General features: G+C 36.3%; 1 protein-coding gene across 1 annotated transcript; it reads right to left on the reverse strand.

The window, feature by feature from the left end:
• Positions 1-955: 955 nt before the first annotated feature.
• On the reverse strand, positions 956-2721 carry LOC145014168 (cytochrome b561 and DOMON domain-containing protein At3g25290-like). The gene is made up of 3 exons (XM_078972540.1): positions 1873-2721; positions 1474-1728; positions 956-1386 (listed from the first exon to the last, which is right to left on the reverse strand). The coding sequence occupies exons 1-3, from the start codon at positions 2497-2499 to the stop codon at positions 1078-1080; spliced, it is 1191 nt and encodes a 396-aa protein (XP_078828666.1). The 5' UTR covers positions 2500-2721; the 3' UTR covers positions 956-1077.
• Positions 2722-21420: the final 18699 nt, after the last annotated feature.

A 21420-nucleotide genomic window follows, 5' to 3' on the forward strand; every position in this document is an offset into this window, starting at 1 on the left:
TTGCCTTAAGTTGATTGCAAAAACCTTAAGTATATTTATTTTATCTGATTTTCATAGTACATTAGGCCATTTAAAAAAGACTAGTCATTCATAGCATCTAAAGTAAACTTTCATCGAAACTCATAAAGGTAAATGGTAAAACAAAGTATAATTGTTCAAAAAAAAGCATTAGGACCACAACTTATAGATTGTCTGCATATGAATACATTAAAAAAAAAATTAAAGATAAGATTGAAATGCTACTAAATTCTATAGCCACACCTCGATATTGCATCGACATCTAGCCAAAATTGTCCATATTATATAATCCATGAAAAAAATGCCACAATTGTGTCCACATTGTACAAACCATGAAAATCCTTTTCAATGTTTGATCTAACTTGTTGTATCTCCTGATGTCGAATTGAAAAGTTGTTTTTTAAATTAGATGACGATTGAGACAAATGATTGCTAAGGTTAATTTATGTGTTGGGAAATGCTTTAAGAGTCTTAATGATATATGAAATTGCTCATGGCATAACTTTATGAAACAAGTTGATTATATGAGGCATGGATGATGGATGTATGAGGTCACATACCATGTTCATACGGTGTAGTCATCAAACCATCATCATGACACACCACATGCTTCCATTATCGAAGTTTCCAATCAAATGGGTACCAACGGATTTGTTCAAAGGCCAAAAAATGCCAACAAAGATTTGTGTGATAAAAAGAATACTAGATTCATATTCTTCATAGGTTCACTACATAAGTTATTTGAAATATATTAGAAGAATTAACAGTTTTTTTTTTATTGATAGAGACAAATAAAAATGTTGAAAATGGACGTAAAATACTGATTCACATTGTTCATAGGTTCAATTGTCAAACATAAGTGATGCGAAATATATTACAAGAATTAAGAGAGTCCTTTATATATAAATAAGAAAAAAAAAGGTCCCAAACACAAATATTTATAACAACCAGAAAATAACATTACATAGAGTGGCCTAATATACAATATAACAAGCACATGAAACTGGAGAAAATAATCAATGAACCCAAAAAAATTAATAGAACAAAAGGTTGTTTGAATCATGGTGCCAATGGCAATTGCTTAGCATCCCCATTATCATAGGGTTTTGTGGCCTTCACAGACTTCCTTTTCCTTTTTAATACAACAATCCATGTAATTACTTCTAAAACCAAAGCGATAACACCCAAAATAGAGATTATAATTATATAGGCTGATCTCCATTTACTTGCAGGTGACAATATTTGAAGACCCTTGAACACATTCAAGATACCAAGAACAACCACCGCATACCCTGTTCCATGGTGGTAAATATTCCAGTAAAATCTAATTTTGTGCTCCTTTTTTGGCCTCAAGAACAATGCACAAACCTACGTAAATAAAACATACACTAATTGTTTAGAAAAGAACCCAATCTGATCTTCAACTTTAAATCCATGTTTGACATACAGGCATACCTGAAGTGTTGCAAGACAGAACAGAGCAATTCCAATATTCCGGTGACCGGAGTATTTGACACCCTTTGATTCACTTCCGAGCTTCAGTCCAGTCCCCCACCCGGCAACTCCGATGGCGTAAGCAGAAACTTGGCAGAACCCATGGAGATAAAACCATGTCGGATCTGCCGCCGGGAAAGTTCTGAGGTATCTAGCGATGATTACCCCCACCGGAAAAAGAATCCCCCAACTCACTGCATTCAGTATCCCATGAATCTGAACGAAAGGAAACAATTCAGCCCACTTATATACATTCTTCATTACTAAATAAAGAATGAAAGCATAGTGATGGAAGATCATGTTCTTACGAATTCAAATAAAGGATCATAAATCTATCAAAAAAAAAAAAAAAAAACTTACATTTCTCTTCTTTGTTTTCGAATTGCCATTTCCTCCTCCTGCAATCTCTCCACTTAACAAATTCAGACTCCCTTTAGAATCCAAATTCGGAGCTAGAAAAGCATGCCTCGCCGGAAACCCACCCGCCTTAACCGACCCCCCGACTTGCCAAACCTGGTTAATCGTGGTTTGCCCTTTTTCCGGCAACTCGATCGTCGCAAAGATCCTCATCATTCCATCCGATTCCGAATACTCTCCTCTCATATCCGTTACATCAAAAGCCAACTTCCCTTCCACAATAGAACCATACGAACTTATGTTATATGTATTCACTAGAATGGACCCATTGGATGCTTTATAAGCGATCAAAGACTGTGATCCGGCCATCCCATCACCGGTGGGATTAATAGCCCAGGAGATCCATCCGTCCGGTGTAGCCGGTGGCGCGATGAAGACGATAGACACAGAATCCTTTGCAGTGTCGAGGAACCAATGGAGGTAAGAACCCAGTTGGGGTAAGTCACTACATCGGTCATACCGATTGTTGTTAGTGAATTTCTGTGTGGCGCATGTGGATTGCGCGTGCGAATGCGTCAGTAAGAGCGAGATGACTGTAAGAAGAAAAAAGAAGACCGAGGAGAACGCCATTGGAGGAGAGTCGGAGCTCTGGTTGTGAAAGTTTTAATTGAGTTTCTGTTTAAGTGACTCGGGGAAGAGACTAACGTGGCAGCAGGTGATTGGATCTGATTATCACACTAAATGTAACGTAATTTGGAAACAGGAAACGTGAAAAGGGTTTATAGGTGTGATACTGTGATGTTGCTGGATTAAGGTTGCTAATTATAGCACTAATTGCCTGTAATTAACCTCCTATTTGTAGGATACAAATTCCTAATCTTATAATTAGTGATAATTATGATATAAGCATCCAATGTCCCTTTAGACGCCGGCTTTCTTTGTCGGACCTTATGTGAATGGTGGCTACCCTATTACTATTATGCCATATTTCAGCAACGCCACGGTGTTGAATGATTTTAATTTTATCATTATAAATAAATATCATATGGTTTTTTACTTTTTTAGTTGTATATTGTATATATTAGAATAAATAATACAGTACATTAAAAGGATTTTAGTGACATAAATGGACAAAAACATAGTGCAGAATTCTTGGATTTCCCATTTATAACATGATTTTTTTTTCTTGTGTCATAGTTTTCGACATCAATAGAAAGGACAAGAAGTTTCCAACTCATGGATTGGTTAATACAACATACAACGTGTTCTACGTTAGTGATTGTTTATATTGTGAATATTTGAAATAGCAATAAATAAGTTTATTCAATTTGATACACATGTTTGGTAAAACTAATTAACTCATAGTTGAAAACTTTAATTTGCTATATGAATGTTCGATGAAAATAATTGAAAACTTTTTAAATATATAAAATTACATAAAAGAAATGAAAACACTTCATGTTGTTAGGAACATATTATTACGGTAAAGGCCTTTTGGTTGGTTACACATTTAATTAATAGTTATTTCTGATTTAGCATTTTCTTTGAACTCCCTTATATATAGAATTCAGAGATATCAAGTCCCCTTGCATATTTATAAAAGATTATTTTATAAACTAGAAAGGTTACCCCCGCTACGCGGGAGCTAGAATCTTTCAATATTGTTTCGAATCGATAAATATGATAAACGTAGAAAGTGCAATGATGAAAAGCCTGGAGTTTGTCCCGAACCATTTTTTTCTTCATGTTTTTATGAAAAAATGTAAAAGTTTTGACTGCAAGGATCAGAAGTTTCAAAACGGTTAAAGAATTAAAGGGGTAGGAATTAACAAATTTTTAGAAAATGGACCAAAGTTGTCAAACCGTTAAACTTTTGTGGCCAAACTTTAAATATTAAAATGTTCCTAAAAAATGTAAAAATCTTGATTGCAAGGACTAAAAATGTCAAAATGTATAGGGATCATTTCTGCCAACCAAATTTACTATTCCTAAGCTTCATATATATATATATATATATATATATATATATATATATATATATATATATATATATATATATATATATATATATATATATATATATATATATATATATATATATATATAGGGTAAAGTGAATATACCTAACAACCTTATATAAGCTTAGATACGTAACCTCATCAAACTACATTATTTTGCATTAAATTTTCATTGCAATCATCCAAGGTTCTTAAACTTCACCCCTAAACTTGATTTACTTCAAAATCTTTTGGAAATTCATCATTATATTTCTCCAACATCCTTTCATTTGTAGCGCTAGGATATGAAGCCCATCAGGTGGTATTCGATAGAAAGACGTGATGTAAAAGAAAGATATTGGTAAAAGTCCAAAGATTTTGGAAGTAATCACGTTACGGTGTTGAAGTTTAAGAACCATAGACAATTACATTGTAAATATGATACAAACCGATGTAGTATTATGAAGTTAGGTACCTAAGTTTATATAAGGTTGTTAGGTATATTCACTTTACCCATATATATATATATATATATATATATATATATATATATATATATATATATATATATATATATATATATAGGGAAAAGTGAATATACCTAACAACCTTATATAAGCTTAGGTACCTAACCACGTTATACTATATTGTTTTGCATTATATTTCCAATGCAATGGTCTAAGGTTCTTAAACTTCAACCTTTAACTTGATTTACTTTCAACATTTTCAGACATTCACCATTATATTCCTCCTACACCATTTGATTTGTAAGGGTAGTATATGAAGCCCACCAGGGGGTCTCCGATAGAAAAAACGTCATTTGAAGGAAGATAATGGTGAAAGTCCAAAGATTTTGAAAACAATCAAGTTATGAGGTTGAATTTTAAGAACATTGGGTGATAACAATGCAAATATGATACAAAAATTACGTAGTATGATGTGGTTAGGTACCTAAGCTTATATAAGGTTGTTAGGTATATTCACTTTCCCCACATATATATATATATATATATATATATATATATATATATATATATATATATATATATATATATATATATATATATATATATATATATTAATGTAATTTGGAATGAAAGATAAGATTTAAATCCATATTAAGAGATTAAGGATAGTCATGATAGCAGCACCATGGGCCATTAAAAGGGCCATATTTAATGGCTTTAGATTTAGCCTGTATGGTTGCAGTAACGTAGTTTATAAGAAAAAAAAAAAAATGGACTTTAATGGGCCGAACATATACAGACAATACAATACAAAAGATTAATTAGAAGTTCACTAAACCGGATATGAAGCATTATAAGCGGAACCTATAAAAAACAATTGAGATCAAACTGGAACCAATTGTATGAAACCGGTATGTTTATTACTCGTTGTTTTCATTTTGGTTGTACTTAAGTCGTCATGAAGGTGGTTGCCTAGTTTCTTTTTTTTTTTTTTTTTTTTTTTTTTTTTTTTTTTAAAGTGAGTTCATGCTTGGTAATTGGCATGGACATCTTCATACAAGTAGTGAACTATTTTGTATTCATTCTTCTTCGTCCAAATAGTCTTTCAAACAAATGCACACTTCAAGCGATATAATGAGTTTTGTTCTTCTTGGTGATATTGCTCTGCCACTAAAAGAAAAAATGGTTCTACCGTAAAAAGCTTGGTCGGTTAGGTTAGTAGATCACAAACTATAGTAGATAGAATCGGAAATTGAGATTCATTTTCTTTCAACAAAGCCAAAATATTCAAAATTTCAAATTTTTCTATACTTAACTGTGCTAGAAAATTCGATCCAATGTATCTTAAGAGCTCGTTACTAGGGGCACTAGTCTGAGCCCATTTACTAACATTGTTCTTAAAAGTATTATACAGTATACTTGTTTTGTCATTGTCCTAACGACCGGATCCGATCCCCTTATTTTTCTCATCGAGTTATCTATATTTGATGCAAATACACTTGAAAACATTTTGTTAATTATTGATATTTCTTTTGTTGCATAACTCACGTCTTCGTGGAAGGATATTTGGGTTGGAGATACAAAGCTTATGGACAGGTTTCCTAGATTGTATGCTTTGGAAGATAATAAAGATGGTGTTATTAATGACAAAGTCAAGATGGTAATTGGGAATGGTTTTGGATTAGACAAATAAATGGTGACAATAGAACTGATCAGTTAGTGGTGTTGCGTGGCTTATTTGAAAATGTTACTATCGACGATGATAGTGATTCTTGGAGTTGGGATCTTGATGTTGAGGGCATATTCACAGTCAAGAGTGCTCGGATTCATATCGATGAGGTTATTACTCACCTGGTTAATATACCAACTCGATGGAATAGATATGCTCCTATAAAGGTTAATGCTTTGATTTAGCGTGTTCTTTTAAATAAAATCCCCACTAGGTTGAATCTCAGTAGGAGAGTTATTGAGGTTCATTCTTTGTTGTGCCCGATTTGTGATTAGTGTGTTGAAGATACAAATCATATGCTTATGTTCTGTGAGGTTGGACCCAGATTTGGTCTCAAATTGAAATATGGCTTGATATTACTCTACCTATGTTGGTTAACGATACTGAGCTTTTGACATGGACGGGTACAGTGAATATGGCGGTTGCAAAGAGGAAAGTTTTGGAGATGACTATATTGACCGCTATCTGGATGCTTTAGACTTATCGAAATAATCAAATATCTCAATCATCAAAAATTAAAAGAAGCACTATTTTTGAAAAAGTTGCCAAGTATTGTTTTGATTCGTTCTCGAATAGGAATTCCAAAAGTAGACTCAATTGGAGAATGTGGTTACAAAACCTATTGCTTTGTAGTACCTTCGTTCCAAATTAATTGTCCACATTTGATTTTTGAAGTTTTTATATTTCAATTTTGACCTTAAATATTTTTATTTTTATAGATAATACTTAACAGAAAATATATGAATGGATTGTATTTTAAATGTTTTTTCATTGTTATAAAATTTATCAAATAATATATAACACAAATAAAAATATTTAAGGTCAAAGTTGAAAAAAAAACTTCAAAAATCAAAAGTGGACAATTAATTTGGGACAAATGGAGTAATTTCTTTTCTTGTATCTTCTTGCTAGTTTTTTGAATAAAGTTATCTTTAAGCTATTCAAATAATAATAATAATAATAATAATAATAATAATAATATGAGACATATTTGTAAACTAATTTATAAATTTAGCTTTCATTGGTTTTATCATTTCGGAAACATTTTATTTCTCATTCAAACTAGCTTATATGAACACATTAAAAATATGTGGTTAAACATTAAACAACTTGTAGGATAATATACTCCTGATAAATAAATAAGTAGTTGTTTGTTTAAAACTTGAAGCATGTCTATTAATTGCTTGAGATATAACTCGGCAATATGATGTATACCTATTAAGCTCGACTTGGTGGTCATGAAACATTTTAAAAATAACTTTTTGTCATAATTTACGTAAAAAATAAACCTTAATTTCACAAATATGGTGAGTGGTAAGGATTGGATCCAAATGAACTTATGGTTAACAATTTAGTTCATATTTAATTAACTATTGAAATTTATATTATGGTTATGGAGATAACGATATTGGTGAGAATAATAATACGGTGATGACTTTAAAAGAGGGTTGAATTCATTATATAAAAGGATGATCATTTTTGGATACAGTTTCAATTCCAGATGTGCATAGTATATGGCTACTACTAGTTTTATGTTTGTTCGGGCCACACTTACATTTTCGTATATTTTTGGAAACAGCACATGAGATATATAAATATAAATAAATATGAAAGTACATTTTCGTATCAATTAAAGATTTAAAGTCTATATATGGGATCAAATTAGTTTGGTTTGCGTCCTATATTGTTTTGGATGATTTCAGGGAGGGAGCTCCTATAGGGTGGGAGGGGCTGTGGCCGGTGTTTTTTTTTTTCTCATAACTATTAAAATTTTTATTTATTAGGCTTAAAACTAAAAAAAATTGACTTTGGTCCCTTTGTTCTTGAATTTTTATACATATTCTATTTTCGGCCCCGCAAATCAACATGCATTCCAAACTTCATCACCGGATAATTTGAAATGGTGGGAAAGACCATATTAAAATCTGTCTTACACTTAGGACCATTAACTTATGTATAAATAAGTAAGTGCAACAATACATATGATTATAATATAGAAATCCACAAACAATATGTAACAAATCTAAAACGTTCAAACCAATATAACATAATAAGAAAGAATCAAAACCTACTCCCTTTTGCAATGAGTATTTAGCCAAATTATGTTGTAGAACTTGTTTGGCTGACTGCTGAGTAACGAGTACTTGATAGTATTCAGATTCGGTAATTATGTAGAAATATTTTTAAAGAAATTATATATGTCAAAATCATACGTTAAAATTATAAGTTGATTTAAATTTCGTATATCATGATCTTAAAACTTCCAATGATTTGTAATGATATTTATACCTTAGTTAACGTTTCCAAGATTTGTAAGCACATATATTTTTAATTAGTTGAATTATGTGGGTTTGCTTATGCTTGTCGGATACAATTTGACATGTGAAACTTTTCAATATGATTTGTTAAAACATATATGCTTAGCATTGTTAGATTGAAAGAGAATCAAGAAATTAACATCTTTCTTATTTATGAATTCATTCATACGTCTGAATCGTTACAATACTTATTACATCAATAGTAATCATCTCACTAACTACTTTCATAACAACCAAATGATCAAAATTACAAATATGCCCTTGCTTCAGTAAAAAAGACGATTCTACCCTTACAGTTAAAACTGTTGAACCTAACAACCCCCCCTCCCCCCTCTCAAGCTGGAGGATATGGAAGTAGACCAAGCTTGGAAATAACATCTTGATGACGAATACCAGATAAATTCTTTGTCAAAACATCAACTAATTGATCATTTGCAGGCACATGATGTAAAGATATAAGTCCATCTTGTAGTTTTTCACGAACATAGTGACAATCCAGTTCGGTGTGTTTAGTTCGCTCATGAAATACTTCGATGTGTTTAGTTCGCTCATGAAATACTGGATTAGTAGCAATGTAAATAGCAACTTGATTATCACATTTCAAAGGTATAGGAGGGACACCTTCAACTTGAAGTTCACTAAGTAAACGACTTAACCAAGCAAGTTCTGCACATACACGACGCATTGAGCGATATTCAGCTTCAGCTGAAGAAAGAGAAACTGTGACCTGCTTCTTTGATTTCCATGATATTGGACTGTCACCAAACATAATGAAGAATCCAGTAACAAATTTTCTTGTGATTGGATAAGCAGCCCAGTGTGAATCACAAAAAGCTTGAACTTGGTATGAAGAAGCATCATTGAAGAACAAGCCTTTGTTGAGTGTGCCTTTGAGATATCGAAGGACATGTAAAGTAGCATCACAATGAAATTGAGATGGTTTCTGGTTAAATTGACTTAGATATTGAACTGAGAAAGCAATATCGGGTCTGGTATGAACCAAAAAATTCAATTTTCCAATTAATTGCCGGTAAATTGTGGAATCTTCTAAGGGAATATCCATATCAGATGAGGGTGATAATTTGGATGGTAAAGACATTGAAACATAAGCACATTCAGATAAAGAATATGATTGAAGAAGTTCCTTTATGTATTTTTGTTGATGAACTATCATGCCATTTGATATTTTGTTGAATTCAAGTCCCAAAAAATAATGAATTTGTCCCAAATCCTTGATTTGAAACTGAGTATGAAAAGAAGACTTGATATCTGTAATTTAATCCTCATCATTCCATGTAACAAGAAAATCGTCAACATAGACTGCAATCACCACTATCTTTCTGATTTGTAAATTTTAGAAATAAAGAGTAATCATTAGCATACTTATGATAACCTTTGTTGAGAAGTGTATGAGAAAGCTTGTCATACCACTGTCGTGAAGGCTGCTTTAATCCATAGAGGGACTTTTTGAGCTTACAAACAATTGATGAAGAAGAAGCAACATGATGTCCTGGTGGAAGTTTCATATACACTTCTTCATGGAGATCACCATGCAAGAAGGCATTATTGACATTAAATTGGTGGATCTTCCACTTTCGTTTGACAGCTAGAGATACAAGACAACAAATTGTGGTGAATTTCACAACAGGAGAAAAGGTTTCATGAAAATATATTCCCTCTTGTTGTGTAAATCCTTTTGCTACTAAACGGACTCTATGTCTTTCAATTGTACCATCTGTTTTGTATTTGATCTTGTAGACCCATCGACAAGCTATTGGTTTTTTACCCTTAGGAAGTTTGACAAGTTCCCAAGTGTTATTGGCATCTAAAGCATTGAGTTCTTTAGTCATTGCTTCTTCCCATTATGGAATTCCTTTTTGTCACAACTGTAAATTTTGAGCCATGTAATCTATGCATTCAACCTAATGTGACTCAAAAACTTCAATCAAATACAAGATACGAGTACTATAAGTAGTCATCAAACGATTGGAGACCCTAGAAGTTCTTGTTAAGTCCATTTAGGACTAGGACTTCCTTATTGGATCCAAATGGACCAATGACCTTCCAATTGGACCATCATGGGTTTAGGACCCTAATTGGGCTCTAATTAGACCCACATTTGTTTATTTCAATATTTTGGGCTAGGTAGAACCTAGGATGAAATAAAACACAAGTTTTGATCCATAATTTAACCTAACCTAGCTTAATAAAGCATAAAAATCACAATTTTATTTTATAAGGCCAATAAATACCCTAAACTACCTCTAATGTTGGGCTTAGGGGCAAAAGCCCAAATTTTTCCTTTTTCCCTTCATATTCTCGGCCCAAGGCCCAAATCCAAGGGAAGTTGACTTTGGTTGCCACCTCACTATTGTCCATAGGATCTCCATGCAAGATATTTCCTTTTCCCATGCAAGTATCACCTCAAGATCACATCTCTTCTCTCCTCTCTCTCACTCTCGGCCATATACACATACACACACCAAAAATATCTCCATTTCTCTCTAGATTCACTCAAGAACTCCCTTCCTCCCCTCTCCAAAAATCTCGAAAATTAGGGACTTTCCAAGAGGATTTTGCAAGTAAATCATCATCTAAGGTAAGATTATGCATAGATCTATGGTTTAAATTCTTTTGTTATCAAAATCCTTTCCTAATCTATGCAAAAATCGTGATCTAGCATCCTAGAACCCTCTCAAAACTCGAAACGTTCATCAAGGAGTGCAAAGGCCAAAAATCACTTCATTTCTTCCATATTTTCTTCAAGAACCGAAACTACCCCCTAAGGTGAGATTCATACCCCTATTTTCTGTTTTTATGAGTTTTGTGGGGGGGGGGAATACAAGTGAAAGTGTAGATCTATATGTGTTTGTATGCCTTGTATGATTTCCATGCTTATATGTATGCTTATATGTGTTTTAATGTTGGATCTAGCCATTAAACCCCTCAAAATCGAGATATAACTTATGTTTTATGATTTTAGCTTCAAATATATTTCTACATATAAAGTGATACAAGAAAAATAGCTAAGTGGTTAGCAACAATTTTCTTTAAGCTAAAAACACACATTTTGGACCAAAAATGTGAAAAATACAAAATTAAGGGCTCAAATTGACATTTCACAGATTCTGATGGATCAAATGTGCCAAAACAGTTTCAATAAAACTATTTCTGGAATTATATTCAATTAGAGGATTAAAAACATAAATTTCAAGCTTATTGGGCTAAAAATGAAAATTTCGGCCCAAGGAGGCCCATTATGCGAATTTTTCTGTTTTGGAGGGCCAAAACTGTGAATTTCTGTAAAACAGTGGACTATAAGTGTCCCAAATCCTTTTCAAAGGTTTAAAATGCTTTTTAAATTTAAAAAGGACCAAAGTTGCAAAAATTTTCCAATTTGGGCCAAAATTGTTAAAAGTTGCGAAAAGAAGGGCTAAAACCGAGAAAAACTGCATTTTCAGGGACTTAAACTGTTTTCTATGAAAATATGCTGGAAAATATTAATTTCAATACTTTTTGGTGTTAAAATGTCAAGAAAAATAATTTAAGGACCAAACCGGGAAATATTTCATAAGAAGGGTTGAAGATGTAAATTTTACAAATAATGAGGGGCTGAAAACAGAAATATTTCAAGGCTGATTCATTATACACAATTTGATTAAATAATGGCATCGCGGCTATCGACGAAATTCAATACACTACAATACCAAAAGTCGTTGTTAAACGAATTGGTTCGGTCTCGAACCAATAAAATCCGAAAACTACTAACACTACGACGCTATGACACTACGACACTACGATTCATACAACTAACGATTTGGAATTCTCTATACGTACGAGTGTGCACAGACGTCTACGCACCATCTTCGGGCCCCAAAAGTGTAAAATCTTGTTCGTTGAGCCTAGCTAGCCCAATGACCTGATCTTAAGGCCCGAAGACCTCTATCTTACGAAGTGTTGGGTTTTACCAATCCGACACGACGTAACCGGACTTTCAATGGCTGTAGACTACTGGTCCCCAAGGGTCCTTTAGTGTCGCCAGTGGAGTCTGCCTTTTTGCGAGGCGGGTCTGGGACCCCTCGTACACTATATCCCCAACCGGTTAATGGAGTCACCGGGGTCTTCGTGACCTCTTTCTCTTCGGATGTGGGACTACACCTAGTCAAGGCGATTGGATAACGCGATTAGTACTGACGACGCCTTCGGGTTCGTTAGTATAACTATAAACTGGGCGTTTGTGTAACGCGGGTTTGTAGTAAATAATCCTGCTCGAGAACCTTCCAACGTCGCCTGTGACTGACACTATGCGCTATGCAATGATTTCAATGTAACTTCATGTAATATAAGAAATTAGGAAAACATCGGGTTTTCCTAGGGTTTTGTTTTAATACATACAGATTCAAAACGCATACAACCTTGATGAACAAATTTTCTTTAAGTATAGAAACAAACAAGCATACCTATGGATCTTCACAACATTTTCAAAAGCTTTTCTGTTCAGAAAATATCGGATTTTCTGGTGGTTTTCAAACCATACAAAACATTGGATTTCAAACACTACTTATGAACTCACCAACATTTCATATGTTGACGATTTTCAAAATACTTGTATTCTCAGGGAACCAGTGAGTCAAGGGAAATCCTATTCAGTGACGGATGCGGTTTATTTTTGTATGAATTGAACGAATTAATTTTTGGGGAATGTAATGTTTAAACAATGTATGATATGTAAACGCTACTGGTTGTACTATGTTAATGAATGGTGACGAATGTTGTTATGTTTCATATATATTCAATGTTATGGTATTCAATTGAGTCACGACAGCCCCCGGACGTTTCCGCCGTCTGGTTCGGGGGTGTGACAGGTTGGTATCAGAGCTTTGTTTATAGTGAACTAGCATGTCGAGCCATACATTGATATGCAACTATAAACCAAAAAGAGGGACTAACATAACTCTGAACAGAACAAGTAAATAAAACACACTTGCTAGCATTAGGAATAAAGATCCAACGCTGAATCAAACACAATAATACTGGTATTTTGGTTAAATCGGGACTGTTCTTAGGGATACCGAGGAGTGAATGTAGCCTGATCAACTACATTCTCTCCAAGGTAAAACTAACACACGTCTTGATGAGATCGGGATAGCCAGGTAACCAAAAACTATACCCTTATCACCCAAAAAGAGAATGTTGCTTAGTATGTATGATAGACATAGCATCCTAGGATAATGTAGTATATTTACGTACTCGCGCAGACAACATGGCTGGCTTTCATCACCCGGGAGACCCCTACTTCCCTAATCAGGGAAACAACGGGTGGCTAGAGGAGTCCGAGGAGGAACCCGAGGAGGAACCTGAGGAGGAACCTGAGGAAGAGCCTGAAGAGGAACCCGAGGAGGACTCCGAAGAGGAACCTGACGGGGAACCAGAGGCAGAAGTCGAGGGCGAGCCTGTCGAACCCGAAGAAGACGAAGAACCTTTCGAAGAGGAGCTCGATGACAGCGAAGGGGGTGATTCGGATGCAGAGTCCGAGGTCATCGACCCCCCTTACCCGATCCGAGTGCCTGCATATCGTGTGGGTCCCACTGGCCCTACCCCTCCCTGGGGTATGGACCTCTGGAGATGGAGCAGACAGCAGGGACAACGACCCCCGTATGGCATGTCACGCGAGTTCTTTGACCTGAGGGATGGAGGACCGGCTGATCGAGCCCTCCCAGTCATGGTGAAACGGTTACGGAATACGGGCGATCTTGCCCAGGGCACTGCGGATCAGGTACACCAATTGAGGACTAGGGTCGAGCGTGCGGAACAGGAGACGCGTGACGTCCTTCGAGAATTTCACATGAGACAGGTTCGGTGGGAGTCTCGACTCCGGGACGCGGAACGCTGGATTGCTCGTCTTCAGGGAGCATCCACATCTTCGGCACCACCTCCTGACGCAGCTCATCGCGGTTAGAAATAGACTTATCATAGTAGGTTATTAGGAACTATGTTATGTACTCCGGCTCTATGATTAAGTGACTACACTACTCATGGAGCCGTTATGCTGTCGGATTAGCGTTATCTATGTATGCTCCTACGAGCAAATTTTCTTGTACTAAATGCGGATAATATTAATGAACTTTTGTGTGTTTTGCTAAATTATTCTCAGTTGTTATGTGTTGAGACGTTAGGATTGTATGCTTGATGATAGTAACGTTTAGGTTCGTACCATACACCTAGTTAGTAGAGTCGCCACCTCACGGAAACCACGTACACTCAACATCTTTCCGTTTCACGACAGAAGGATGCCTCGCCCAACTACCCGCGGAAACCCAGGACCAACCCCGCCCGAAGCTGATTCCACTGCTTTCCAGGCAGCTGTGTCTGCTGCAGTCACAGCAGCGATGGCACAACTCCACCGAGGGAACAACGGAGGAGGTAACGGGCAAGGATCTGGAAGTTCGAACAACGGGACGAACCAAGGACTCACTAGAGCATGCACCTACAAGGATTTTGCGAACGCTAAACCCCGAACTTTCAACGGTACCGGAGGAGTGATCGCCCTAAAGCGATGGATCGAGAAGGTAGAATCGGTATTCGAGATATGCGAGTGCCCCGAGCAGATGAAAGTGAAGTTCGCGGCCTGCACTTTGGTGGACCAAGCACTCACTTGGTGGAATGGTCATGTGGAAGCTATGACACTCCCTATAGCCAACTCTATTCCCTGGGCAGAGATGAAAGAGATGCTGACGGCTGAGTACTGCCCCCGAGGTGAAATACAGAAGATGGAGCAGGAACTATGGAATCTCACGGTGCAGAATGGGAACATCGATGCTTACATATCGAGATTCAGCGAACTATCTCTTTTGTGCCCGGGTATGATCACATCAGAGGGAAAGAAGATTGAACGATTCATTTGGGGACTGACATCCCCCATCCAAGGAAATGTGATAGCTGCGAATCCTGAAACTTTTGACAGTGCGAAGAGACTGGCAAAGAGGCTATATGATCATAACCACAAGAAGGGCGAGAAACCGGTAGAGACTGAGAAGAAAAAGGAGGGTGATGGTAAGAAAGGATGGAACAACAAGAGAAAGGGGCGTCAGGGCCCCGAGGCCTCTAAAAAGCAGCAAACAGTGGCAGTTAACGCTGTCACTGCACCGGTTCCAGCCACACCACATGCTCCAGCCTCAGCTGCTACAAATGCTTCAAGACCCTATTCCGGTACTCATCCCAAATGCAACAAGTGCGGTTTCCATCACCAAGGAGAATGTAGGGAGTTCCATTGCACCAGTTGCAACCGAAGGGGACACACTGCAAAGTACTGCAGGACTTATCCTTCTCAGAACCAGAGCCAAGGAAACAACCAGAACAACAATAACCCTCGCCACAACAACAACCCTCATGCCAGCGGCAACAACGCAGGACCTAGTTACACCTGCTACGGATGCGGGAAAACTGGACACGTCCGCCGAGATTGCCCTAACAACAACAACTCAGGAAACAGAGGAGCAGGAAGAATGTTGACTATGGGTCAGAGTGATGCAGTTCAGGACCCCGCAGTTGTGACCGGTACGTTCCTCCTAAACCACATTTATGCATGCATCTTATTTGATACCGGAGCGGAGCGGAGTTTCGTAAGCGATAAGTTTAAACACTTATTAAAACAACAACCCCAAAAGTTAAATGAAACCTATACGGTGGAAATGGCCAATGGGAAGACCGAATCCACTAGGGAAATCTACACTGGATGTACCCTAACCCTTAACCAACACGTCCTATGAATAGACCTGATGCCAGTGTCAATTATGTGACAACCGTCAGATTCTGGTCAATTCAAAGTCAAATAAAGTCAACAAGTCAAACCTCTCAGCTCAACTAACCCTTGTGTACTTGGACTTACGTTCAGTATTTACTAAACAACCCACTACTCTAATAAGAAAACATGAATCGAAAAGTACGTACAACTAGATCTCTTTAACCTAAAAAAAAAAAAAAAAAAAAAAAAAAAAAAAAAAAAAAAAAACTGTAGTACGTGGCGAGCCAAACTGATAAAACAATGATGCATACTCATCGGGAATGTATGATATGCGTTTTTCCTGGTGAGTATTCATATAAAATATTTATTTCCTTAATTAAAACAACAAAAGATATATTTTCATTTATATTTCCAAAAATGCGAAACTCTTCTGCAATTTCATCATTTTATGACCCCATTTGCGAAATTGAGTATTTATTTCCAAAAATGCGAAACTCTTCTGCAATTTCATCATTTTATGACCCCATTTGCGAAATTGAGTATTTATTTCCGAAAATGCGAAACTCCAGGGACAATATTTGAAATCTTCTGTTTTCTTCCCCAATTCGCATTCCACTGTGAAATACTTCGCATCCCTTCGCATTAATCACTTTCGCATCTTCATTCTTACACCCTTCGCATCCCTTCGTATTAATCACTTTCGCATCTTCATTCTTACACCCTTCGCATCCCTTCGCATTAATCACTTTCGCATCTTCATTCTTACACCCTTCGCATCCCTTCGTATTAATCACTTTCGCATCTTCATTCTTACACCCTTCGCATCCCTTCGCATTAATCACTTTCGCATCTTCATTCTTACACCCTTCGCATCCCTTCGCATTAATCACTTTCGCATCTTCATTCTTACACCCTTCGCATCCCTTCGCATTAATCACTTTCGCATCTTCATTCTTACACCCTTCGCATCTCTTCGCATTTTAACCTAATCAATCAAATGCGATTCACAAAATTTTCATTCCAGATGCGAACACAGTTTAGCTCTCGAACTCTAAACTTGCGAAATCAAAAAAAAAAAAAAAAAAAAAAAAAAATTTCATACGTTGAACCCATATGCGAATATTAACCCAATTGACTTCAAATTGATTCATAGATGCGAACACTCGATTGTTTTACTTTCGCAAAAATGAGCATCAACAACACCACAATCGAGTTTTTAAATTCTTACAAACAACAATTTCATAGTCCTTGACTTCGCGCTTTTCTTCACGAATCATCCCTCAATCATCAATCCAATTGCGAACCAAAACTCATATGTTCTAGCTTTATCGATTCATCGACTACACTCATACAAATGCGAACAATACTCTCAAAATCGATTGAAACTTATAGAAAAGCTAAGTCCAACTTCGCATTCAAAGCAGTGTTATTGATTCGCAGCCACAAGCAACCACCCCACACCCACTCTATGACCAGCCATACCTCCCCACCTTACCTATGTCACTTCAATGTTCCCTTACACTCAAATTTCACTCACTCCCACGTTTTTGAGCTGGAACGACTAACCACACTCCTCATTTTCTCTCATTTCTCTCATTCCACTAAGTAACAAACATCATATTTTCTCTCAAACTCTTCTACGCAAAATTTCGAGATCCAAGGCTGGATTCAAGTGTTCTTCCACACTTAATTCTCGAAAACCTTCAAGGCATCTCCAAGTGTTCTTAAATTAAACACTTCCATTCTTCAACAATCATCTACTGAAATTACTCAAGCCTTCATCAGAAAAGTTCAACTCCATTCACGGACTGTTTGGGCATCCTAAACATTTTTGTTTTCAAAACTGTACAAGGTGCGAAAAGTTCAAGTGTTCAGCTTTAAAATGGCTACTTGCACATCTCCATACGATTTTTCTACAATTTAGGGTAATTTTTACAAAACTGCCTATTATTTCAAACAACAATTCGGACCAGAATTCACATGGGAACGCGAAGATCAAATGAAGCAAAAGTACCCTCACCTATTCTAGTTTTTTCTCAAACCTAGCTTTCAAACAGAATTTCGGGACGAAATTCCCTCTAACGGGGGGATGATGTCACAACTGTAAATTTTGAGCCATGTAATCTATGCATTCAACCTAATGTGACTCAAAAACTTCAATCAAATACAAGATACGAGTACTATAAGTAGTCATCAAACGATTGGAGACCCTAGAAGTTCTTGTTAAGTCCATTTAGGACTAGGACTTCCTTATTGGATCCAAATGGACCAATGACCTTCCAATTGGACCATCATGGGTTTAGGACCCTAATTGGGCTCTAATTAGACCCACATTTGTTTATTTCAATATTTTGGGCTAGGTAGAACCTAGGATGAAATAAAACACAAGTTTTGATCCATAATTTAACCTAACCTAGCTTAATAAAGCATAAAAATCACAATTTTATTTTATAAGGCCAATAAATACCCTAAACTACCTCTAATGTTGGGCTTAGGGGCAAAAGCCCAAATTTTTCCTTTTTCCCTTCATATTCTCGGCCCAAGGCCCAAATCCAAGGGAAGTTGACTTTGGTTGCCACCTCACTATTGTCCATAGGATCTCCATGCAAGATATTTCCTTTTCCCATGCAAGTATCACCTCAAGATCACATCTCTTCTCTCCTCTCTCTCACTCTCGGCCATATACACATACACACACCAAAAATATCTCCATTTCTCTCTAGATTCACTCAAGAACTCCCTTCCTCCCCTCTCCAAAAATCTCAAAAATTAGGGACTTTCCAAGAGGATTTTGCAAGTAAATCATCATCTAAGGTAAGATTATGCATAGATCTATGGTTTAAATTCTTTTGTTATCAAAATCCTTTCCTAATCTATGCAAAAATCGTGATCTAGCATCCTAGAACCCTCTCAAAACTCGAAACGTTCATCAAGGAGTGCAAAGGCCAAAAATCACTTCATTTCTTCCATATTTTCTTCAAGAACCGAAACTACCCCCTAAGGTGAGATTCATACCCCTATTTTCTGTTTTTATGAGTTTTGTGGGGGGGGGGAATACAAGTGAAAGTGTAGATCTATATGTGTTTGTATGCCTTGTATGATTTCCATGCTTATATGTATGCTTATATGTGTTTTAATGTTGGATCTAGCCATTAAACCCCTCAAAATCGAGATATAACTTATGTTTTATGATTTTAGCTTCAAATATATTTCTACATATAAAGTGATACAAGAAAAATAGCTAAGTGGTTAGCAACAATTTTCTTTAAGCTAAAAACACACATTTTGGACCAAAAATGTGAAAAATACAAAATTAAGGGCTCAAATTGACATTTCACAGATTCTGATGGATCAAATGTGCCAAAACAGTTTCAATAAAACTATTTCTGGAATTATATTCAATTAGAGGATTAAAAACATAAATTTCAAGCTTATTGGGCTAAAAATGAAAATTTCGGCCCAAGGAGGCCCATTATGCGAATTTTTCTGTTTTGGAGGGCCAAAACTGTGAATTTCTGTAAAACAGTGGACTATAAGTGTCCCAAATCCTTTTCAAAGGTTTAAAATGCTTTTTAAATTTAAAAAGGACCAAAGTTGCAAAAATTTTCCAATTTGGGCCAAAATTGTTAAAAGTTGCGAAAAGAAGGGCTAAAACCGAGAAAAACTGCATTTTCAGGGACTTAAACTGTTTTCTATGAAAATATGCTGGAAAATATTAATTTCAATACTTTTTGGTGTTAAAATGTCAAGAAAAATAATTTAAGGACCAAACCGGGAAATATTTCATAAGAAGGGTTGAAGATGTAAATTTTACAAATAATGAGGGGCTGAAAACAGAAATATTTCAAGGCTGATTCATTATACACAATTTGATTAAATAATGGCATCGCGGCTATCGACGAAATTCAATACACTACAATACCAAAAGTCGTTGTTAAACGAATTGGTTCGGTCTCGAACCAATAAAATCCGAAAACTACTAACACTACGACGCTATGACACTACGACACTACGATTCATACAACTAACGATTTGGAATTCTCTATACGTACGAGTGTGCACAGACGTCTACGCACCATCTTCGGGCCCCAAAAGTGTAAAATCTTGTTCGTTGAGCCTAGCTAGCCCAATGACCTGATCTTAAGGCCCGAAGACCTCTATCTTACGAAGTGTTGGGTTTTACCAATCCGACACGACGTAACCGGACTTTCAATGGCTGTAGACTACTGGTCCCCAAGGGTCCTTTAGTGTCGCCAGTGGAGTCTGCCTTTTTGCGAGGCGGGTCTGGGACCCCTCGTACACTATATCCCCAACCGGTTAATGGAGTCACCGGGGTCTTCGTGACCTCTTTCTCTTCGGATGTGGGACTACACCTAGTCAAGGCGATTGGATAACGCGATTAGTACTGACGACGCCTTCGGGTTCGTTAGTATAACTATAAACTGGGCGTTTGTGTAACGCGGGTTTGTAGTAAATAATCCTGCTCGAGAACCTTCCAACGTCGCCTGTGACTGACACTATGCGCTATGCAATGATTTCAATGTAACTTCATGTAATATAAGAAATTAGGAAAACATCGGGTTTTCCTAGGGTTTTGTTTTAATACATACAGATTCAAAACGCATACAACCTTGATGAACAAATTTTCTTTAAGTATAGAAACAAACAAGCATACCTATGGATCTTCACAACATTTTCAAAAGCTTTTCTGTTCAGAAAATATCGGATTTTCTGGTGGTTTTCAAACCATACAAAACATTGGATTTCAAACACTACTTATGAACTCACCAACATTTCATATGTTGACGATTTTCAAAATACTTGTATTCTCAGGGAACCAGTGAGTCAAGGGAAATCCTATTCAGTGACGGATGCGGTTTATTTTTGTATGAATTGAACGAATTAATTTTTGGGGAATGTAATGTTTAAACAATGTATGATATGTAAACGCTACTGGTTGTACTATGTTAATGAATGGTGACGAATGTTGTTATGTTTCATATATATTCAATGTTATGGTATTCAATTGAGTCACGACAGCCCCCGGACGTTTCCGCCGTCTGGTTCGGGGGTGTGACACTTTTGCTTCATAATAACATGCTGGTTCTTTTAAAGTAGAGGCCACATGAAAAGCGAATGAAGTAGTTGGAATCTTAGAAGAATTATGAAATGATGAAGAGGAAATGAAAAGATTAGTGATAGTATGGGTACAAACATCAGATTGATCTTGAGAGTTAACATGATTACAAATGTAATCATGTAATCTTGTGGATGGTTGTCTAGTTCGTGTGCTTCT

The sequence above is a fragment of the Lactuca saligna genome, chromosome 9 (genome assembly GCF_052625555.1).
Source record: "Lactuca saligna cultivar CGN05327 chromosome 9, ASM5262555v1, whole genome shotgun sequence".
Lineage (NCBI taxonomy): Eukaryota > Viridiplantae > Streptophyta > Magnoliopsida > Asterales > Asteraceae > Lactuca > Lactuca saligna.

What these genes read in the sequence shown, in the direction of transcription:
- LOC145014168 (XM_078972540.1), bottom strand. Translation starts at nt 2,499, where the DNA reads ATGGCGTTCTCCTCGGTCTTCTTTTTTCTTCTTACAGTCATCTCGCTC. An exon ending in CGAAAACAAAGAAGAGAAAT is followed by an intron (nt 1,729 to 1,872) that starts GTAAGTTTTTTT and finishes CCTTTCGTTCAG; the next exon opens with ATTCATGGGATACTGAATGC. An exon ending in TCTGTCTTGCAACACTTCAG is followed by an intron (nt 1,387 to 1,473) that starts GTATGCCTGTAT and finishes TTATTTACGTAG; the next exon opens with GTTTGTGCATTGTTCTTGAG.